Genomic DNA, 23315 nt, shown 5'->3' on the forward strand with positions numbered 1-23315 from the left:
CTTAACAATGCTCAGGCAAACATAGAACTGATGTATTTGGTAGATTACAGGAAACTCCAAATCCATCACAGTCATTTGCCCCTCCCTACCTGCTTGTGGATGGTTCTGTGCCAGTTGTGTCCCTCGTGTAGTTTAGAGCAAACTCTGCTCTAAACTACACTGGCTTCCAGTCACCCCAAGGGACAGTTCTGGCAGCAGAGGACTGCCTGAGTGGATGCTCTTCCCCCTCATGAATACCCTTTATTTTAGAGGCAAGTGTAGCTACTGTCAGAAATGACCACTACCCTGTCTGCTTGGTTTAAGACTGCTTTGCACTGAGGGACCACCAACAAAGCAGATTTAATGTGTATGAAGATCTCTAGCCTTTAGAGTTATTAGCACAAAAGATCTCTATTTTCACTTATGACTTGCTTTATTTATATTAGTTGCACTCATACACATACAAATAATACACCAAGGGTATTTACTCATGATGCTCAAATGTCACGAAATGCAAAAATTAAGACTCTTGTAGTAACTTTAATTTGTCCACATTGTACATAAGCTATTAAATATATATTTATACTATAATTAGTGGTGGTAATAATAAGTACCTAGATCAGAGGTCTTGTTTTTCAGTAGTACATCTCAAAGCCCTTTACAAAGGAAGTCAGTGAAATGTCAGATTCCATTTTACAGATGGGGAAACTGGTAACTGAATATATTACAAGTGTAATGTGGGCAACGTTAGGATGAGAACTCTAATTTGGATTTCTCTTTAAAAGAGAATCTTCATTGTGTATTGATGCTATAACTTTATATTTAATGTTCTTGTTTAAAAAAACACAAAAAAAGAAACTGCACATGCAAGTTAGAGTACCCACTTAATTGAAATGAATGGGATGTGGAACAGTGATGTCACACCTCTGCAATTGTTGCTGTTTGGTTGGAGATACTTGCTGTAAATATTGATTAATGTACATGCAAAAATATTTCTGCCTTTTCTCCCAAATGTGGAATTTCCCTTTAAATTTACTCTGGTCTGAGCTCAAGAAGAGAGAATGGTCAGTTCTGGAGCAGTGACAGTTTTAAGGCCCAATGTTTTGTGAGCCAGCAGATCTAGAAAACACCTGCTTGCTTTATCCCATTAGTGATCTGACATTCCAGGCTTCCTAGGATTAAACATTTCTATGTAGCCAGGGCACGGCATGAGATATCAAACCTTCAGTTCTTGATACCCTGATGTATAAAAAAGCTATTTAATTTCATTTCTAGAGGTTTTAAAAATCCATTCCAGTGTTTTACTCCACTTGGATGCCCCCAGAGAGTAATTAAGGCACCTTGATTTGCAAATGGAGAGATCTAAAAATGCATTATTGCTATTAATTTTTGTAAGTCTTAAATTTAAAATGAATTTACTTTAAAATGTGAAGGTATAATTTTCTATTCATACTTTTCATTTCACTAGTGGATGTGCTTATATAATCAAATGTAATTTAACACAATCTTTCAACTGTAAAAACTGTGTACAGTCCTAAACCTGATATCTGCAATGTTTTTAGAGGAAGAAGGAAGTAGGGGAAAGGCAGAGTTCATTTTACTGATAACTATCTGTAACTTTAACCATAAATTCCTGCTACATGGCAAAGTAAATAAAAGCCAATTAACTAAAGTTTTTCAAATCCTAACAAATTATAGAAACACATCAGGTGTGTGCTACTGCTGTTATTAACCCCCTTCATGCCCTATACATTCACTTCTTATTCTGGTGTCCTGCCAATTTCCTCTTCCTTCGATGTATGTTGTACTAATATACACACAACTATACCTTTAAATTGAGTTTTTGCCATTCTTATATACAGTAGGTTCCCATATAAAACTCAGTAATATTCATTCATGCAGACTGAATGACGAATGAGCAGAGTCAATCCAATTAATCATAAAATAAAATGAAAAAAAAATTAAAATTATTAAGAGAAACAAATAGCAATGCATTTTAAGGAGGCAGCTATAACTCCTTCAGCCTGCAATAGTAACTAGGATAGTCCCTTTTTTCTCTTTGGGAAATAAGAGCCTGCAAGCACTTAAGAATGTAAGTAATTTTCAATGGAAATACTCATGTGAGTGACAGTAAGCATGTGCCTAAATGTTTGGAAGATCAGGCCCTAAGTCAGCATGCTGTGTATGTTAGCAATATATCTGTCCAGATATCAAAAACACATTTGGTGTTTATTTTCTTGATCTCTATTATGCCATTACTGGTTAACATAATGGTGGGAATTTTAACTATGGCTTTGTACAGTGCCTAATGCAATGGAATCCTGGTTAAAGACTGCGGTGGCTAGGTGCTCATGCTATACAAATAATAAAGAATTTCTGATACGATGCTGATTCTGATAGAGATGCAACACAGATGACATTAGCCCAAAGTCTCTTTTAAACCACCTAACTCATCCTTGTTCTTTTCCCTCTCTTACCTATCTGACTTTAGCATCTTTCAAAAGGTATTATGCAAAGAGGTAGCAAGTTGTCTATTTACTGAAAATTAATTGATTGCTTTGTGAACATTCAGGTCAGTCCTAGGTCCTAATTTTGCATTTTGCCCCTTTTTACCTACTTCTGGCAACCAAACAATACAAGCAATGTATTCAGTTTTCAACCCCTGTATGGTGATGCTGACCATGCAGCCTAGAATAGAATTTGGTCTATTTTCTTTGAATCAGAATACTATCATAATGATCCTTGGCTAGTTCAGCTCCTCTTGAACAGTACAAAGTCTTTACTTCCTGCATTACCTCTGACAGACTGTCATATGACAATCCAGGGAGGATACTGTTTTAGTGGGTTGGTACCATGGGAAGTGTATAGGTTGAATATCTGTGTATGAGAGAATGTAACATATTGCCAGAAATATTTTTACGAGGCACCTGCACAAGATCCCTGGAGCTGATGACTAAGATAAATATGTTGTATTAAGTAGAAGAAGGTTAAATAACACATTATTAACACAAAGGAGTCCCATCACAGACTGAAGTTAATCGGCCACTGAAATTTAAGAATCAGGTTTCATAACTTACCAAAATCTTGAGGAGGGCTTTCTCATCACAGTCTTCAATACTGGTTACATTTAATTTCTCTTTGTATTTCTAAAATGAAAATAAATGAAAACTTAAGTTTCTGTTCCACAAGATTTCTATTTGAATTCTGGGGTACTAGAAAGACGCTCACCAATATGGACTGAATTTCTTCAGGGGTGGCCTTTGTCTGGTACATGAGCATTTCCTGAGCAATGTCTTTCCTGTTTTCAAGCTTATTCATTTTGTCATAGGTGTCAGTATTTAAAACAGACCATCCAAGGAATTGTGTAAGACTCTGGAACAAAACAGGGGAAAATGGGAAATGATGTAGTGACAATTAATTTGGCTTAATATTAAAGGAAAACTGACACTTTGAACTCCTTAAAATGTCCAGCAGGGTACTTACGTGCCTCCAACCAATACAGCTTCTGAGCTCTAGGCACTGGCTTCCTTCCTTGCCCCGAGAAAGCTCAACCCCCGCTCCACCCCAGGACCCACCCCCGCTCCACCCCTTCCCCAAGCTTCCACCCCTGTCTCTTCCCACCCAGTTCTGCTCCCTCTCTCTAGTGTGCCCAGTCCCCGCTCTTCCACCTCCCCCCCAATGTCTCCTGCAAGGCCGGAACAGCTGATCGCGGCTGGTGTGAGGTGCTGGAAGGGAGGGGGAGGAGGAGGAGTTGATTGGTGGAGGCGCTGGAGGGGAGCTGGCTGCTGGTGGGTGCTAAGCACCCGCTAATTTTATTTTGTGAGTGCTCCAGCCCTGGAGCACCCATAGAGTCGGCGCCCATGCTCTGAGCCCTGCACAAACTTTAATACATGCAGCTTCACAACAACCAAGTAATATAGGAAAGCATTTTTCCCATTTTGCAGACGGGGGTCTGAGGTGCACAGAGGTTAAGTGACTTGCCCAGTATATGGGTGCACAACCACACTGATGTCAACGGGACTTTACACAGGCTTGCTCTCAAGGAGCTCCTTGCAGGATCAGAGCCTTAGGGGTGACATCCAGTGAATCAGATGGTCTGTCATCTCTGCCCTGAAGACTACAAATACTAATTAATGTTAGTTAAAGGATTTTGACCATCCTTAACTAATCTAATATGGGTTTTTTTGTTTATTTGTTAGAATGATTTTTTATGGTATCTGCTGTCTGTTCACTACTGGAAAAAAGTTCACAATCCATCATAACTACAAGTGTGTAAAGAGTTTTAATGGAAATACTTTTACTATTAAGAATAATTGCTACCTAAAATAATCCTTTTAGTAATTTTTAACTGAGTCTTAACTAAAATATCTCTTAACATTAAATGATCATCTACAAAATCTTTTGTCTCATTAAACTTACTTCAGTGATCTGTTCATCAAATTCATCAAAGGGTTTTCCATCTTTTCTGTTGTAAAATGTAGCTACTCCCACAATTTCTTCTTTTTTGTTGACAATAGGCAAAGACAGGACATTTTTGATTACCCAGCCTGTCTCATCCACAGGCCCTTTCTGCAAGCAAGCCAAAAGAAGACGACCTATTGCATATTTCTTTAAAAATAGTCATACAATATTTTGGTATTATAATTGTAAATGTCACAGTTGGTACCCAAAGATCACAAATAAGTACAATAACAAAATTATCAGCCATCTCCACAACTGTGGAATGTATGAATATTTGTGCAATCAACTTTATGACTAAGGGGTAGATGGCATTAGGGTATTTTCCTATAATAATTACAATAAAAGAAATACTGTGTTATTACCTGAAATAAAAAATACTCATCTGCTCGTGCATTCATCATGTTACAAATCTGTGATATAAGGAAACAAAAAAAAATCCCCATTGTTTAGGTGCAGTATATACACTCAGATCCATAGTCTGGCATTTTAAAGAGACATATTCATTTCTAAGAGAAAATTAACTATTATTAAAGTAGAATTAGCTACTCTGGTATATGCCTCTGGGAGTTCTGAAAACACTCTGCCTTGTGTATGGTACTCATAATATATTTTATTAAGCATAATAGTTACTTAACGATATGCAGGAAGAAGGCAAAATTTTATGGCAGGACATTAAAGAAGAATATTATATCCAATTTGAAACTGTATGGGGAGTTTTAGGAAGAAGTAAATAGTTGAGTTGAAACTCAGCTCACTAGGGCTAATGCCTACTGTTAGAAAAAGTGCCACAGAATCAGCAATGACTACAGTACACATGGAGACCTTTAATTTTGTATTTCCACTGAAAGACAATATCTTACACCATGCTGAAGCCTTGGTTCAGATTTGGGGCCAATCCATCTTTCTGCTTATAACCTGTACCAGGACTAAAACTAAACAGAAAATTCTACAAGTTTCTGTTTGCTGAGTTGCTGACAGATCATTCTTTTGCGAGAATGGATTTGTACGCCTGCAATGTGAGTCAGAGACCTAAGCCCTCCTACCCATGAGATGTCCTAAGATCTGTCAGGAAATCCACTGATTCACAGGTCATCTGCATAGAGGGTTTGTCCCTCCAGGCTACTGATTGGCCCCTGTTCTCCATGACAGCTATAATCCTGGAGACAGTGTGATACAATAAATGACTATATGAGAATATTTCCAGTCCTTTAGCCAATATAAGGAAGTTTTGGTGATGGCCTCTGTAGTCTCTGCTTGATCAAAGAACTCTATAGAATGTGTAACTTTCTTTTTTTGCAATTAACTTACAAATCCATTTTCAGCAACATACGTTGGCAACCCACTGACAAGACTCCAGTGATCTGCAGGAGGTGACCTGTAGAGAGACAATGAGATTAAATAAGTCAATGTCACAGATATAAACATGTTGCAGTTCTACCTGAGCAACACCGTTAACTGCTACATAGTTAACAAGCTGATAATGAATACTTACGGAATGACTTTGATTTCTTCTTTTCCAACTAAAATATAATCAATAATCTTATAAAAGATGACTTCCTAAAGAAAAGATGAGAAAAACATGCATTAATCATCCTGTGCAACTAAATTCCAAAATTATGATGTGTAAAAAGGAAGCATTTATACTTACTCTGCCATCAGGTGTTTTTGGTCCTTTATAAGGCTCTACTTCTCCCAGCTTGATTGGCCATTCATCATAGAACTCCTAAAAATAATTACCCACAAATTAACAAAAGAAAGCATTTTTCAGTTACATACCAATAGGTAACATGAAATGCATGGACCATAATTTAAGCTATACTTCTCCATAACCCTACTTGGTCTGGTCACATCTCAAAACAGTATGAAGAAAACATTGTTAAACATACACCAAACAAAAGTTTTAGCAAGTAACTTGCAGGTTAGTGTGAAACTAATGCCAGAAAACTGCATGGCTTTCTCAGCATTTTAGTGGGTGGGAGAAGTAAAAATAAAAATAACCATCTGAGCCTAATCTGCATGCCTTACATATATGGCTGGCTCTATTTTTATATATCTCACATGTAATTTTGGTGATTTATATTAGTTGAATATAGTCCATGCCTCATGTCATTTGGACCAACCAAACCAAACCAAACCAAACCAAACTTAGAAAGTATAGCGGATTAATTCCATGGAGAAAGGCACATTAGACATGACAGACAGATTAGGTAGTTAGAGGGATTAATTTTTTATAATGATCTTGAGTTAAGTGAATTCTACATTTCCAATTAACTGGTAAAATGCTGGTTACCTTCTCTTTGGTCATATCCAGCAGACCAACAGAGTATCTTTCACAGTTCAAATACATTCGAATAGTGTACAGTGCTTTGTGAAACTGTCGCTCAATATCTGTCAGTTCTTCAAATACTTTGTTGGCAGACCACAAAAGCATCTGCTTACAATGAGAGAAAACTGGGTAAATATTCAGGTGGTGAAAAGAGAATGTATTACAGATGAAAAGAAAACATAGCCTCATGCATTTCAGATATTAAAGAATGAATTAATAATGGATGTTGATACCATTCTGTAACATGATAAATATATCCTACCCTTGTTTTTATGTATTGTCTATGGAACAGTGCGAGACCATATCACTAGTAATGATTTCACATAAGAAAAAGCTAATAAAGGTTCTCATTAACAAATCCTTCTTTACCTGACTTCTTCGGGTTTCAATATTGTAGAGATATGTGATATGGTATTGTTTTATGGCAACAGAAACAAAATTGAGGTATTTCTTAAAGACCTATAAATGACAGAGAACAAAAATAAGACAAAATATCAAACCATATTTATTGTTAAAAGAACAATAGTGTTCCTGTTTTAATGTCTACAGTTACCTCTTCATCCTCTTTAGAGAATTCGGGGGCATTTATTTTGTTAAGTGCCATTACAACAGCAAGCACCTCCTTGCCCTGCATAATAGGGGTTGCCAGCATGCTGTTAGTTGTGTAACCAGTTTGCTTGTCCACAAAGTCAGAAAAATGGTTATTCTGAAAAAACAAACAAAAAACAAACCACATTTAGTTATGATGAAGACCATTTATTATTTGTTACTTATTTACACGGTGCCATATATGTGAATGGAGTTTCACACTACAGAGAGAGATGGATTCCCAGCCCAAAAGAGCACACTGATCAGAGGCCCCAATCCTGCAAACATTTAGGTGTGTGCTTCACTTTAACATTAAGCACGTGAGTACGTGTTGGTACTGAGCTCACACAGGTTATCCTTAAAACAATGACAAACAGGAGGAGGAAGGACAAAGGAGAGAATAATATGACTATGTGGTTATTTGGGAGACTAATGCCTATGACTTGAAAATAATTGTTTATATTTATGTATGTATTACTAATACTTATTATTTAATCATTCCTGTAGATAAAATGCTTGATATTACCTCCTCATACGATTGTGAAGCTGACATAAAAACATAAGGCCACGTTCTCAGGCCTGCTCCATTCTAAATGATCAAACTCTCACAAGTGTACTGCTGCGGATGCTTCTGGCAGGGAAGAGTTCCCAGCAGGTATAGACCTAGCAGAGATAGCTGCTACACTTCCCTCCTGGCCATCCCCCACTCCCTGCACAGAAGGCATGCTTGGGCTAGGAGGACATGACAGAGGGAATGACCAGAGTGTGAAGGACAATTCCCAACTTTGTATCTGATCCCTTGGGGCCATGGTCACGCAGTTAAACAAGAAACCAGAGCCCTCTCTCTGACAGCCCACTCCTGAAACTGGATGCAGCAAAGAATCTGTGATCTTTGAAAACAAGATTTGATGTCATCAATGTGCTTTAGTAAAATGCTGTTATTGTTAGGGAATAAGTTGCTGTTCTGTGCAGCTGTTTTGTATTTATATTTTGAAGTAAACTTAAAGATCCATTTGCAATGCTTGTAACAAGTAGTAATATTTAAAATCATTATATTATCAAGGACACCTGATAAAACACAAACTCTGGAGATATTTGGTTTCACAATTTGCTTGAGAACCCCAGGATGATGGAAAATGGAAGCTGTACCCTTCCCATGCAACCAGCTGTTAAGGGTAGCTCCGCCATTAGACTAGCCAGTCAGTCTGCTCATTGGGGCTGCATGACTTCAGTCAAATGGTGAATGCTGTTGGCCAGTGGACATCACTCTCCAAGCTTCATCAAGCTGACTGCAACTAGGAAGACTGCAGCACTTGATGGAAAGTATCTCTTCATGCCTGGATGATGCTCCTTTGTGGTATATTAAAGATGAGATTGTGACCATTTGAATTTTCAGCTAAAATACATGGCTGTTATACTTGAAGAAGCATCGCAAATTATCCTATTTCTTTTATGAAATGATTAGCTTTTGTTTAACACAGAGGGTGAAATAAAAGCCAGCACAAAAGGCTTGTGCCTTAAGACCTATTTTGAGGGAGTAAATGAGACTTAAGTGGTCCATAGGCTTTGTGCTGATTTTCTGCACAGGGATGAATTTTACCCCAAAAGAAAAGTTCATTGAGCTTTTAGAGAACAATACAGAAGTCTAACTAGCTAAGATGCTGGCACATTCACAGTAGCAGCTTTTAAATTGCTTCTCTGCACAACTGCCTAACTTTTGACTAAGGGGCCATACTGCAAACACGTATGCACAAGAGCAGTCCCATTGACTGCATGTGTGCTCCTTTGCAGGATCAGACCCCAATTAATTAGATACAACAATAAACCAGAACATTTGCTGCAACAAAGTCTCAACTTTTCTTTCTTCCAAGCGATGCCTAGTCAACAGCCAGATTTTAGGATTGTAGACTAACCCTTTACCCATTGGATTAAAATTATGCAATGTGCATATCTAATACCCCTCTCCTGTAAACAATAACTTCCCTAAATTTACACACAAACAAATATAGACAGTTTTTAAAAAAATGTCACTAGCAGTTTTCTGTTTGATAACCCTCTCAGTTAAGTATTGCTTGTCATTAAGTCTCTAACCTTCGTATAAATCATAACATAGCACCTGGAATAGGTTGCAGAGCCTCTTGTTTATTAATGGAAACATTGTCTACTAATGTTATTAGCATTCATAACCCAAGGTGTTTCAGTGGACCAAGTACCTTTTTAATTACCTTCGTCTGTAACATGTCACTTTACTACACTGATTTGCTTGCTGCTTCTGTGTCATCTCTAACATCTCTTGTTTTGCAGGCACTACATAAGCAGAGTTTACTGTTTTGTTTTTACATTTTTCTGTTTATCTGTCTTTTCTTGTAATTCCTTTGCTGTATGGAGAATTTCCAGGGAAGGTGAGCAGTGAAAGAAAGCACTTGAGGGCCTATTGGCAGAGAGTGCACGGGTCATAGACCAACCGTCTATCCTGATCCAAACATAGTCATCAAAATAGCTTCTGCTAAGAGCTTTCAGTATTAGATGAATTCTTTTTTACCCCATGGTAAAAATGCTACTTGGTATCTTTTCAATAATAATCTGATTAGAAAATAAACTAATGAAGGAAATCCATACAAGCATTAAAGCTCTCTTAATTTTCATTATAGGTAGAAGTGGTAGCACCATCCATTATTAAGGTCTCCCAACACTTCCCATTATAAGACCCTGTTTTCAGTTGCTTGTAACTTTGCCAAACATTAACCATTTGTTTGCTTCAGACTGAAAAATGTTTAGAAAATTTCAGCCAAAATGGTCCAGCCATTTCTGAGAATAAAGTTAGGGAAATATATGTTGTTTTGCTCATGTTAAAAAATTCTTAAGGCCTTTTCTTTGAAATGCCTTGGCATTCCTATGCTTTGGAACAGGGACTTGAAATTTGGTAGTGGAGGTGGGGGAGCCTTTGTGGCAGGGATGAGCCTCTCAATGTCTCTGTGAAATTCTTTCTAAATTTGGCCATGTTAAAAGCTTTTGAAAAATCAAAAGTTTGCACATACTGACTAGAGACTTGCTAGAGCTTCACACCTAAAATCACTGAAGATTCCATCTTCACTGAGCATGCTCACAAAGTCACACCTCCTAGAGCTGACCAGATCGTGCATGCACCACCCCCACAGAGCAACTGAGCGTGCTTCAGCCCAGAGCTCTGAGGTTTCAGAAGGACTTTCCTTGTAATTGCTGCTGCAGGCTGGGGTGGGGCCATGCCCCAGAACTGAGAACCTGGAGCCTGTCTTGTGCTCTCAATGACCCACCTGCTGGCACGTAGGCAGAGTAGAAGAGGAAACCACCTGATTCAAATGGAGAAGGAACAAGAACCAGATGGGCAGGGAGGGGAGAGAATGGAATAAATTGGGACAAGGAGTCTGATGAGACTTGGACAGGAGAGGGGAGAGACACTTTGACTGGGAGCTGGGACTGCCTGGGAGCTGTGGGAGGAGGCTGGGACTTGTTGGACAAGAAGACTGGTCCTGTAGGGCCTTTGGAGGGGGAGATTGGAATTAGGAGCTGGTGAGCAAAATGGGATGGGAAATGGGAGTCAGTTGGCTGAGCGGAGTGGGGAACACTGAGATTGGACATGGAGCTGGGGGTAAGAGGGAAACTGCTTCTTGCTGGACAAGGGGGCTGAGTCTAGGAAACACTGGAGGAAAAACAGTAGGGAGGGAATAAGAGATAGACCTGATGAGCTGGAGTGTGGGGGGCAGAGAAGGGAAGTACTGAGGCTGGCTGGGCAAAGTGATTGGGAGAAGGAGCTGGGTATGGAATTGCTGGGAGACACTGAGATTGGATGAGGAGCCTGGAGGGGTTAGATGGGACTGAGAGCAAGAGAAGGGGCTGAGGGGAGAGATGTATCAAATGAGGAGCTAGGCAGCATGAACTGGGACTGCCTGAGCATGGAGACTGGGGACAAGAAGCTGGGACAGAAGTGGGGAACTGGGGCAGGCTGAGCAAGGAGACTGGGAGTCATGGGGGAAATTGAAGTTCGGAGAGTGATCCCAGAGCAGAAGACGAGGACTGGTTGGACAAGAAGACTGGGATTGTGTTGAGAAGCTGGAGGAGTGGAGGCTGGGCCTGAGAAGGAAAGGAAAATGAGACTGGGACAAGGAGCCAGGAGTAGGAAAGAGACAGGACTGGGACAGAGACAGGTTGAAGGGAATGGGACAGAAGAGGTCAAGCTTGGGGAAACCCAGCAGAACAGTCTGTACCCACTAGTGCACATACTTTCCTCCAGAACCTGGAATGGAACCCAAGACTTCTGAGTCTCACCTTTCCTCTGCTATCAGCAAAATCTGAAACTCACTGGCAAAGTATGCACCTTATCCTCTTCTAGTTGACAATCTCCGATGCTATCAGTCATTCAATTAGCTCAAGTGGCAGGGGACTGTGGTGTGGACCTAAAGGTTCCAACCTGGCTGATGAACTTTTGCATGTTAATATGATGCCACACAGTGGAATTTCTGTTTTTCTGTTTGCTTTTTTTCAAAACTGAGATGACTACACATACACACAAACTTTAAGTTAAAAGAAGATTATTAAGATTGCAAAATCAGGCTCCTAAAAGTTAGGAAATGACAGAATAAAGTTACCATTGTAACATTAATTCAGTTCCCTTATGCATATGCATTATGATCACAAACTTTTTTGTTCCCCAGGACCTAGGATGATCTGCTCTGGGGATTAATCAAGATTGTGCAATGAAGGAGAATGTTGTCTGTAGGACTCCTGCCTCTTTTGTTACAGAAGTTGGGAGTTGTATACTATTTTGTAGCACTGAGGAAGGTGGATCTAGGCCTGCCCATAACTAAAGGCCCATCCCCCTCAATTAAGGGGGAGAAACCACTAAGCTCAGGCCACAATTGATTTCTGGGGACAACAAATGAAAAAAACAGGAGTGGGAGTGAGATCAAAGGTAAAAAATCATGGATCCAGAGTAGAACACCAAGTAAAGAACCCCTGACAGTGTCCCCTGCTCCTCAAGGGTGTCCAAGGAGTCAGTGGCCACTGTCCAGAGATGTGACTGAACAACAGACTGTCTGGAAGATGTGTACTATTTGAAAGTCCTGGAAATCAGCAGGTCTAGGCCTGCACAAAACTAAAGTCCTTTACCCTCAATAGAGGGAGCTCCAGTTCAGAAGTTCAGACTCCAGTTGATTGTGGGGGACAACAAAGGAGAAAATAGGAATGGAAATGAGATCAAAGGATGAAAATCAAGGAACCGGGAGGGGACAACAAGCACAGAATCCCAGTCAGCACACACTGCTCCTCAAAGGTGTCTAGGGAGTCTGTCAAAATTTGATTCTATCCCTGCCTTTGCCACACAGTTCCTGTGTGATGCTAGATCAGAGACTTAAACCAAACTTTTCACAGGTGCTCAGTAATTACGTGTTCCACATTTTCTGGGTGGCCAAGGTGAGATCCTTGGGCCTGATTTGCAGAAGTACTGAGCACACACAGCTGCAACTGAATTTAATGGGAGCTGTGCTCGAATATATAGGGTGACCAGATAGCAAATGTGAAAAATTGGGATGGGATTGGGGGTAATAGGTGCCTATGTAAGAAAAAGCCCTAAATATCAGGACTGTCCGTATTAAAATTGGGACATCTGGTCACCCTACGAATATATAAAGTGCTATATAATGCTAACTAGACTGAAAAATCAGGTCCCAAGCATCTCAAACTAGACACCCCAAATTAGTGGTTTCTTATGACCTTAATCTCTCTATTTTCTTGTCTATAAAATGGAGATAATGCCACCCTCACAGGGGTGTTGTGACAATAAATGAAATAATGTTAATGAAGCACTCAGATACTATATTAATGAGCACCATAGAAAACCCATGTGGAACCGGATAGCTGTATCTTCAGAGAAGGGTTTAAATAGTGTGCAGTAAATAAGGCCTATGGCCGCACATTGAGCAATGACTGTAAAACGAAATAATGAATAACTGTTCATTAACTGAGCACCATCCAGCCTGTCAACTGAATGAGGCAGGGAATCTGTGGAAAAATAGGTTTCAGAGTAACAGCCGTGTTAGTCTGTATTCGCAAAAAGAAAAGGAGGACTTGTGGCACCTTAGAGACTAACCAATTTATTAGAGCATAAGCCTTCTGAGGAAGTGAGCTGTAGCTCACGAAAGCTTATGCTCTAATAAATTGGTTAGTCTCTAAGGTGCCACAAGTCCTCCTTTTCTTTTTGTGGAAAAATAGTATTTGAGTGTGTAATTAAAGACTGTATTAGAGTTGTCGATTAATCACAGTTAACTCATGCAATTAACTCAAAAAAATTAATCACGATTAGCAAAATAAATCATGATTAATCACAGTTTAAATCACACTGTAAAACAATAGAATACCAATTTAAATTTATTAAATATTTTTGGATCTTTTTCTACATTTTCAAATACACTGATTTCAGTTTCAACCCAGATTATAAAGTGTAGACTGCTCACTTTATATTATTATTTTTATTACAAATATTTGTACTGTAAAATGATAAACAAAAGAAACAGTATTTTTCAGTTCACCTCTTACAAGTACTGTAGTGCAGTCTCTTTATCGTGAAAGTGCAACTTACAAATGTAGATTTTTTTTGTTACAAAACTGCACTAAAACACAAAATAAGGCAAAATTTTAGAGCCTACAAGTCCACTCAGTCCTACTTCTTGTTGAGCCAATCGCTAAGACAAACAAGTTTGTTTACATTTACGGGAGATAATACTGCCCTCTTCTTATTTACAGTGTCACCAGAAATTGAGAACAGGCGTTTGCATGGGACTTTTGTAGCCGGCATTGCAAGGTATTTACATGCCAGATATGCTAAACATTCGTATGCCTCTTCATGCTTCAGCCACCATTCCAGGGGACATGCTTCCATACAGATGATGCTCGTTAATAAAATTAGTGACTGAACTCCTTGGGGGAGAATTGTATGTCTTTGGCTCTATTTTACCTGCATTCTGCCATATATTTCATGTTATAGGAGTCTCAAATGATGACCCAGCACATGTTCATTTTAAGAACACTTTCACTGCAGATTTGACAAAATGCAAAGAAGGTACCAATGTGAGATTTCTTAAGATAGCTACAGCACTCAACCCAAGGTTTAAGAATCTGAAGTGCCTTCCAAAACTACAGAACCTGAACCACCAAAAAATAAAATTAACCTTCTGCTGGTGGCATCTGACTCAGATGATGAAAATGAACATGCATCAGTCCACACTGCTTTGCATCATTATCGAGCAGAATCCGTCATCAGCATGGACACATGTCCTCTGGAATGTTGGTTGAAGCGTGAAGGGACATATGAATCTTTAGTGCATCTGGCATGTAAATATCTTGCGATGCCAGCTAAACAGTGCCATGAGAACACCTGTGCTCATTTCAGGTGACATTGTGAACAAAAAGTGGGAAGCATTATCTCCTACAAATGTAAACAAACTTGTTTGTCTGAATGATTGGCTGAACAAGAAATAGAAATGAGTGGACTTGTAGGCTCTAAAGTTTTACATTGTTTTATTTTTTTTACATAATTTTACGTTTGTAAGTTCAACTTTCATGACAAAGAGATTGCACTACAGTACTTGTATTAGGTGAATTGAAAAATACTATTTCTTTTGTTTTTTACAGTGCAAATATTTGTAATAAAAAATAAATATAAAGTGAGCCCTGTACACTTTGTATTCTGTGTTGTAAGTGAAATCAATATATTTGAAAATGTAGAAAACATCCAAAAATATTTAAATAAATGGTATTCTATTATTGTTAGTGTGATAAATCGTGATTAATTTTTTTAATTGCTTGACAGCCCTAGATTGTATCTTAATGCACTGGCAAAAGGAGGCCAAAAATGAAAGAAAATAGTACTGTTTGCAGAGTACAAAGTACCACACGGCTTTTAAGATTTGCCATTAGAAGCTTCAAAGGGGTATTCAATTGTTTTTCTGCTATTGAGTATCCTCAAGAGGAATTTTAAGATCTTGAGTTCCAGGTAGAGGACTTATAAGTGTCTCTCAGTGAAGAGGTGGCATGGCAGAGATGGAAATGTATTTGGATTGGGCCACCACCTCTGTGTTCCTCTAATCTTTGCTTTCCCACTTGAGGAGTTTTGCCTTTAATAATTGTTGTTAGCCAATGTCTAACTTGTAGGCCAATATAGAAATGCTGAATTGTTCAGAAGTCTTTAGTGTTGTTCCCTGGAAAAGGTCTCCTTTAGTATTAGTCTTTTGACATCCCATCTTTTAAAATTTGCATCTTTCTGTCCTAGAGGAATATCTGCTAGCCCACAAATCTGGGTAGTCTTCATATCTGGGAATGGAATGAGGATTTTTTCACGAAACCAAGGTACTTTATGCTTTCTACCATATTTGCAGAGTGGTCTCTTGTATAGAATGTTTGAGCTCCTGAGGAAATAAAATATCTTCACCATAAATCAAGTTGGAAAGAATAAAAGGAGAGTAATATACAGTTTTGGTGCTTTGATATATGGGGCTATTGTTTTGAGTTTCTGTAAAATATACTCAGTTCCAAATTCATCACATTACAGCTGCCCTGTTACAAAGTTTCCAGTCAAAGAGATCAGTGTCTCCTTCCTTTTTCTTTTGACCCTCAGCAAGCTGATTCTTGGTAACTTTCTATTACATTAAAATTGCTGTTATTTTGTCTAATTCTTTGTTTATCTGAAGTAAGTAGCAGTACTGGGAGGACTTGTAGGAAATACAGTGTTCGAGGAACGATCTTAATTTTTATCAAGATGAGTCACCCCAAACATGGATAATAGTAAGTTTTGGCATCTTTGAATGTCTTGACATAAGATACATAAAAGAGAGTGGAGATTTAGCATTAGTAGTTTAGGTAATGGAATGGAGAACCAGGACCACTGGGTCAGATTCTGCTCTTTGTTACACCGGTAAGAATCACAAAACAGGATAAGCTCATGGAGTCACCCTGGATTTACTCTGTGTAACTGAAATCAGAATCTGACTCAGTTATCCTGAGTCATAGAGTCATAGAAATGTAGGATTGGAGAGGTCATCCAGTCCAGGACTCCAGCCCCCTGCACTGAGGCAGGACCAAGTAGACCTAGCCTAGACCATCCCTGACAGGTTTTTGTCCAACAGGTTCTTAAAAACCTCTAACGATGGGTATTCCACAACCTCCCTTGGAAGCCTATTGCAGATCTTTACTACCCTTATAGCTAGAAAGATTTTCCTAATAGCTAACCTAAATCTCCCTTGCTGCAGACTAAGTCCTTCTTCTCCTATCTATTGTTTTACCTCAGTGTAACTCCACAGTGTCTTCATATAGAATAATGAGAAAAAGCCTGAAATTGTTGATTATAAAACCAAATATATCAATATTTTTCCATAAATTTAGATACTGATAATTTGATCTCAAGTTTTAAATGACTTTAGACTCTGGGCCCAATCTTCCTCTCACTTGCACCAACGGAAATCAAGAGTAATTTTAGTGAAAGCAATGCAGTAAAATCAGTGTAACTGGCAGGAAAATCAGGCCCACTATTTCTGAAAACAACTTGCATATATTTTTCATAAGGCTGGTGCAAATGTGAACATGTGTAATTAAGATCCAGCTTGCATATTTAGACTACCATATATGGAGTCTAATTCTGATACCAGGTTACACCACTGTGAATCAAGGGTAACTGCACTGAATACAATACACCCATTATGGGGTAAAACAAGAGTAAGTGAGTTGAAACACTGCAGATCTTCTGAAGAAGAAAATAAATTAAAAAACTGAAATCCACATTTGAATTTTCTGGAATAATTGTACCATTCATTTATAGTGAATCCAGCCTTAGTTTAAAAATCAGTTCAGAGAGGTTCTCACTGTCTGGTCTTTCCCCGGAAAAGCTATTTGCTCTGTATCTGTCCCCTCCCATGGGCCTCATTCCAGATCTCAGGTTCTTCAATGAAAGGTATGTTTTCTCCTTTAACATTACAGCACATTTTTTGACAAGCCTTGTGTCTTTTGCAATGACCCCTTCTTATTTCTCTACTTTTAGACATCCTGAAAATCTTAAATGTATTCTGACAAAAAAGTTATGCAAAATGTTACAAATATTTCATGGGTTTTTTTTTTTATTGTTTACGTCAGACTTAAAAACAGTGATACAGATCAAAGTTCTGACGGTCTAGACTTCATCCAACCATTTAATGCAGTGTTGACTCAGAAATGTGTATTATCCTATAACATTATCATTAGCTAATCTAAAAGTCTTCAGCATTTATGACTGCATTTACAGGCAAAATACAGACTCAGGTAGACGAGTTCAACTCCCATGCAAGTCTCCGGGTCAATTTCAGTGGTGTAAATTTCTCATTGGGGTAAATGGTATCAGAAATTGGGAACATTGTCATAAGTGGCAATGTCCTGAAACCTGCACTAATATGATGTTCACTGGATGTTTAAAAGAATGTAACTTAGTACTTACACATTTAAGGGGGGGAGGTGGAAAGGGAGTAGCAGAAAAAGCAACTGAAAAAGAGGGTAAGTGAATGTGGGGCCCTCTTCCTAGCAGGCCTGCCTGGCTTCTTTATCCTACTACTAAAGGAGCTGGAAGGAGGGTGGTGTACTGGTTTATTTTACATCCTCCCATTAGTTTCTGTTCCTGCTATAGCCTCTTCTGCCCCTTCTCTGTGATAGCGACACTTATTTTTGGATTCCTGTTGTCAGTGTTACCAGAGACTCAGCCTTTTAAAACAAGATGTTAACAGCTGAGTTACATCAAACTGGTATGCTTTTTACTTTACCTCTTACATACACTAACCTTGTTTTCTGACCAACCTACACAACTGTTATGTGGGCACTGGGTTTTGCTTATGATGATTCAATTGTGAATTTGAATGGAATCAGAAGCATATCTAATCTTGGGTAAGAAAACCGATGAAGTGAGCTGTAGCTCATGAAAGCTTATGCTCAAATAAATTGGTTAGTCTCTAAGGTGCCACAAGTATTCCTTTTCTTTTTGCGAATACAGACTAACACGGCTGTTACTCTGAAACCTATACATCTTTGGTAACTTAAATCACTTGGAGCTAAATCCTGCTTGTTTTATTTACACAAAATTCCCATTGATTTCAAAGCAGGAGAGTAAAGCAGTTTTGGTCTGTATTCTTTGCCATGTAATTTATTAGCAACACAGAAAAACTGAACCCTGATATCTTCAAGATAATTAGGGTTTTTGGAGCTGAAAGTAAGCAGAGAAATAACTGTAATGTCTCTGTAATTTTGTTGTAAAGTAGTGACCATTTTGAGACCTTTGCAAAAGAAGAGCAATCTGTAGGTATGGTTGCTGTAAGTAATCATTTCATAAAAAATAAAGAAAATCAAGCTGACAGGCAGCCTCCCCCTTTTCTGGGAAGCTTAATGGAAATTGGTTCCTGTTTTTAAAATATTTTTTTGTCAGTCAAATGGGTATTGTCTAGTACAATGGGCTGGAATAATTTGTGTCCCTTTTCCAACAAGTTGCTCTTGGGCATGAGAACTGAGGTAGTCTATTTTTTTCTCATGAAGATCAGTATTCAGAAGATTTGCCTAGGAGCAGATACTACTCAAGTTACAACATTCCCAATAAAAAAGATCATTCTGCTCCATTAGTTGATCTTGGGATCTCTTCTTCAAATTCAATTAGCCTTTCAGATCTTCAAGAAGGCAGAGTTGCCGTAGCATTAGAATAGTGCTCTTTCTCCCTCCTCCTCTAATCTTTAATAATCCTGACCTTGTTTCTTGGAAACTCCTTTCCCAAGGCTGATCTAATAATCTCCCTCCAGCTTCCAAAGCTTGGTTTAAGATTCTCCTTCTCCATCAGACACACCTTATTATAATACTGTGTTAATTAGGGAGGTGACAACCCTTTCTCTTCTGAACAGCCAGAGGTTGGAAATGGTGGCCTCTAAGACAATCATTTGCTTTATCCTAAGTAACTCCTCTTTTGTTCTTTTGAAGTTCAGACCTGACCATTACGTTATCTTCCAATGCAATCTACGATAGAAAACTGTTTCCTGGATCCAAAAAAGAGTTCTGATTTCACAGTTCTCAGTATTGGCTTATTTTGAAACAAATTTTCACCATTCATGTAGTATGACACCATTAAAGCTATGTTCTAATTTGGAACACTGTTTCTTGAACTGGAATCTAATTCTTAGTCAAATATATTGCCTTCAATTAGCTATAAATTTGAAAAAAAAATTTACATATTATATACTGGTTTAAATTAAAGAATAAAAGAAAACAATATACTGATCTGACTATAAAATTACATATGTACTTATACTTAAAGGCTGAGACCCTGGATTTATTTGTAAGTCTCCAAAATCCCTGTCTTTGCTGAAGTAGTCCCATAAGTAATAACATCTTTTAGAATTCTGAAATATTGAATGGCTGGCACTGAGAGATGCATGTCCAAAGATGCTCAATAACTGTGCACCTCATTGCCTTCAGTTACACTTACTATATTTCCTGGTTTTTGTTAAGCTAATAGACTCAAGCTATAAGAGTTTATGAGAATCCATTATTTTGCATTTGTATATTAGAGCAATATACTCTACCAATCACTGAGAATAATGAAGCACCATTTGTCAGGACAGCAGACCTGCCTGGCCTTCTGTTTCTCACTACTATTAAATCCTGGATTAAACACTATTAGCTCCAAAGATCAACAGGTCTCTAATCCTCAGGGGGAGGTTTCAGAGTAACAGCCGTGTTAGTCTGTATTCGCAAAAAGAAAAGGAGTACTTGTGGCACCTTAGAGACTAACCAATTTATTTGAACATAAGCTTTCGTGAGCTACAGCTCACTTCATCGGATGCATACTGTGGAGTGATCACTTTAGATAAGCTATTACCAGCAGGAGAGTGGGGTGGGGGGAGAGAAAACCTTTTGTAGTGGTAAACACCCATTTTTTCATGCTTTGTGTGTATAAAAAGATCTTGTGTACTTTCCACAGTATGCATCCGATAAAGTGAGCTGTAGCTCACGAAAGCTTATGCTCAAATAAATTGGTTAGTCTTTAAGATGCCACAAGTACTCCTTTTCTTTTTCTTCACGGGGAGGGAACTGCTGTTGTTACTAAGGTAATTATTGAAAGTCTGGATCTTTTCCTTTGTTTTTCTCTTGTGAACTGTTAGGATGAGGAGCTTCCTCACGTTAATTGGTACTTTTCCAGGTTGAAAAAAGATAATCCTTCAAGAACTGGTTACCAGGTGCTGAAAAGGGGAATGTCTCATGTTTTAAATGATTACTTGCTGTCATTTTGTTCCACAGTCACTTTTCCTATTTGAACTATCTCCTGTCCAGCCCCAAACAATTTAACCTAAAACAAACAAAACAAAAACAAACAAACAACAACCAGGTTTCCTACTAATGTGTGAATCAATTACCAATATGAATTCATAAAACAGTGAACAGTATCTAATATCAGTGTGTATGTATACAAGCACACACATAACATAGTCCCTATACTTTTAAATCAGTTTTCTTTCCTGTTTGCATATTGCCTTTTGTTTTCTTTCCCTTGTAGCCCTATCTTTGAAAGAAGGGGCAAAAACCCCATGGGAGAATCTTGTCATACTGAAAATCCTAAACAGTTTGGACCAGATTCTGCAATTCTTACTCAACTGAATAGTATTTTACTCCACGTGGATTCAGTGGGACTACTCCTAGAACAAAGTCCTACTGTTTTGAGTAAAAGTGGCAGAATCTGGTCCTTTGTTAATATTGAATTAGATATACCACTATCTTAATCTGATTCCTTCCTCACCCCTATGGCCAGGAAGTATTTTGTTACTCTATATTCTTTTCTTTCTTTTATGTGTAGCACTGGTTGGTGCAATAGTCTTTTTAAATATTGGTCCCAAAGTGATTACTTAGTACTGTACTTTAACAATATATGTTGCTGTTGAAATACAGTGTATATCAACATTAGAAATTATTAGACATGACATCTTCTAAAGCAGTGTGGCAACCTTGAATTCTTTGTTGTGCAGTTCATATGCTGGAAGATAATAATGGACCAAATTAATTCCTGGTGTAAGCGCTGTGATGGGGCAAGCTATAGAAAAGTAGTGGGAGATAGATATATTAGCTCCAGGCTAAACAAATCCCTGGTACCAGGATAAGTGAAATGGCAGCTGCTCCTGGTCAATTAAGACACCTGGGGCCAATTAAGAACTTTCTAGAAGGCAGGGAGAAGGCTAGGTAGATTGGGACACCTGAAGCCAATCAGGGGCTGGCTGAAACTGGTTAAAAGCCTCCCAGATAGTCAGGTGGGTGTGCATGTCAGGAGCTGTGAGAGGAAGTTGCTCTGTTGGAGAGGCTGAGTAGTACACACCATATCAGGAACAAGGAAGGAGGCCCTGAGGTAAGGGTGAAGTGGAGCTTGAGGAAGTGAGGGCTGCTGTGGGGGAAGTAGCCCAGGGAATTGTACATGTCATGTTTCTAAAAGGTCAGCTACCGTAGCTGATACTATTAGCATCCTTGGGCTGGAGCCCGGAGTAGAGGGTGGGCCCCCCACCATTGCCCCCGATTAATCACTGAGACTGGGAGACAACAGGGACTGTGCAAGGAAGGATAACTTCTCCTCACCTCCCTCGCTGGCTTATGATGAAAATGGCTCAGTAGACTGTGACCCTTGTCTCTAGAGAGAGGAGGGTTATGTGCAGGGTCACGGTGAGCCTCTGAGGCTAGCGAAATCCGCCAGGAAATGCAGGACCCATGGAGGCAAGGACAGAGCTTTGTCACAACTGGTGTCAGGAGTGGGACTTCATACACAGTGTGGCGGAAGAAAAAGGTTAAAAAAAAAACAGTGCACTGGGGGTTTGGATTTTTTTTTGTTTTGATTTGTTTGTTTGCTTTGTACCACAATGGAGGAGGTGGTAAGAGCTCTGGTACAAGCCACAGCAGCCCAGCAGGAGGCCACCTGGGTTCAGGCAATGGCACAACAGGAGTCTATGTGGCTACAGCAGGAAACCAATCAATTATTGATGAGCCAGGCGACCCAAGATCATGCCCTCTTGAGAGAGGTGGTGGACCAGCTGAAGATCCTCATCACCTAGGCCCGGGGGTCTGACGGGACGCGAACCCTGAGGGCCACTGGTTGTCTGCTAAAGATGACATCAGGAGATGACATAGAGGCATATCTCCTCTCATTTGAAAGGATTGCTCAGCGTGAGGCGTGGCCTCAGGAGCAGTGGGCCAGCATTCTCACCCCTTTTTTGTGTGGAGAGGCCCAGAAGGCCTACTTTGACTTGCCTGCCATGGATGCCACTGACTATACCCGTCTGAAGGCAGAGATCCTGGCACAATCAGGGGTAACGGCAGCGGTAAGGGCCTAGAGGTTCCATGAGTGGAAATACCAGGAGAACAAACCCCCGAGGTCCCAGCTATTCGACCTCATACACCTTGTGCGGAAGTGGTTACAGTCTGAGGTGTGCAGGCCAGAGGAGATTTTGGAGACCCTGGTCATAGACCATTACATGAGGGGACTGCCGCCTGATCTCTGCAAATGGGTAGGCCAGAACTATCCGTCCACGTACGACGAGATGATCACACTGGTAGAAAGATGTATGATAGCCAGGGAACTGACCCGACTACCCAAGGAAGGCCCCTTTCGAAGCAAGCACCCGACCCCAACCCTAGAAGGTTGGGCAGTCAAACCCCCGGGGAGTCCTAGGTGGAAGAAGGCGGGGGGGGGGCCGAAAACCAGCAGGGACCCCAGAAGGAAGGGATTGGCCTGAGTGGGGGGAACCCCGGAACTAAACCCCCTAACCCTGGGATAGGGGAGTGATTAAAAGCAATTATAGATGTTATGCATGTGGGTAGTGGGGACACATAGCAGCACAGTGTCCCAGCACCAAGGAGCCTATGCAATGTAACTTGGGGGATTGGGAGACCCCATGCTCCC

At 39.5% G+C, this 23315-nt stretch overlaps 2 protein-coding genes across 2 annotated transcripts in view; one reads left to right on the forward strand and one right to left on the reverse strand.

Moving 5' to 3' along the window:
- The window catches only part of LOC140914895 (protein FRA10AC1), an 87676-nt gene extending 79077 nt beyond the window's left edge, over positions 1–8599 (forward strand). Inside the window, exon 14 of the mRNA XM_073353862.2 lies at positions 7862–8599. Within this exon, the coding sequence (XP_073209963.1) occupies positions 7862–7865 (4 nt within the window). The 3' untranslated portion in view covers positions 7866–8599. The remainder of the gene's footprint in view (positions 1–7861) is intronic.
- The window catches only part of PDE6C (phosphodiesterase 6C), a 53117-nt gene that overhangs the window by 21882 nt on the left and 7920 nt on the right, over positions 1–23315 (reverse strand). The window contains exons 2-11 of the mRNA XM_073353864.2: positions 7320–7472; positions 7136–7225; positions 6731–6871; positions 6089–6163; positions 5933–5997; positions 5749–5815; positions 4803–4850; positions 4399–4548; positions 3208–3351; positions 3057–3125 (exon numbers count right to left, since the gene is read on the reverse strand). Coding sequence (XP_073209965.1) covers positions 3057–3125; positions 3208–3351; positions 4399–4548; positions 4803–4850; positions 5749–5815; positions 5933–5997; positions 6089–6163; positions 6731–6871; positions 7136–7225; positions 7320–7472 — 1002 coding nt within the window. The remainder of the gene's footprint in view (positions 1–3056; positions 3126–3207; positions 3352–4398; positions 4549–4802; positions 4851–5748; positions 5816–5932; positions 5998–6088; positions 6164–6730; positions 6872–7135; positions 7226–7319; positions 7473–23315) is intronic.

The sequence above is a fragment of the Lepidochelys kempii genome, chromosome 7 (assembly GCF_965140285.1).
Source record: "Lepidochelys kempii isolate rLepKem1 chromosome 7, rLepKem1.hap1, whole genome shotgun sequence".
NCBI lineage: Eukaryota > Metazoa > Chordata > Testudines > Cheloniidae > Lepidochelys > Lepidochelys kempii.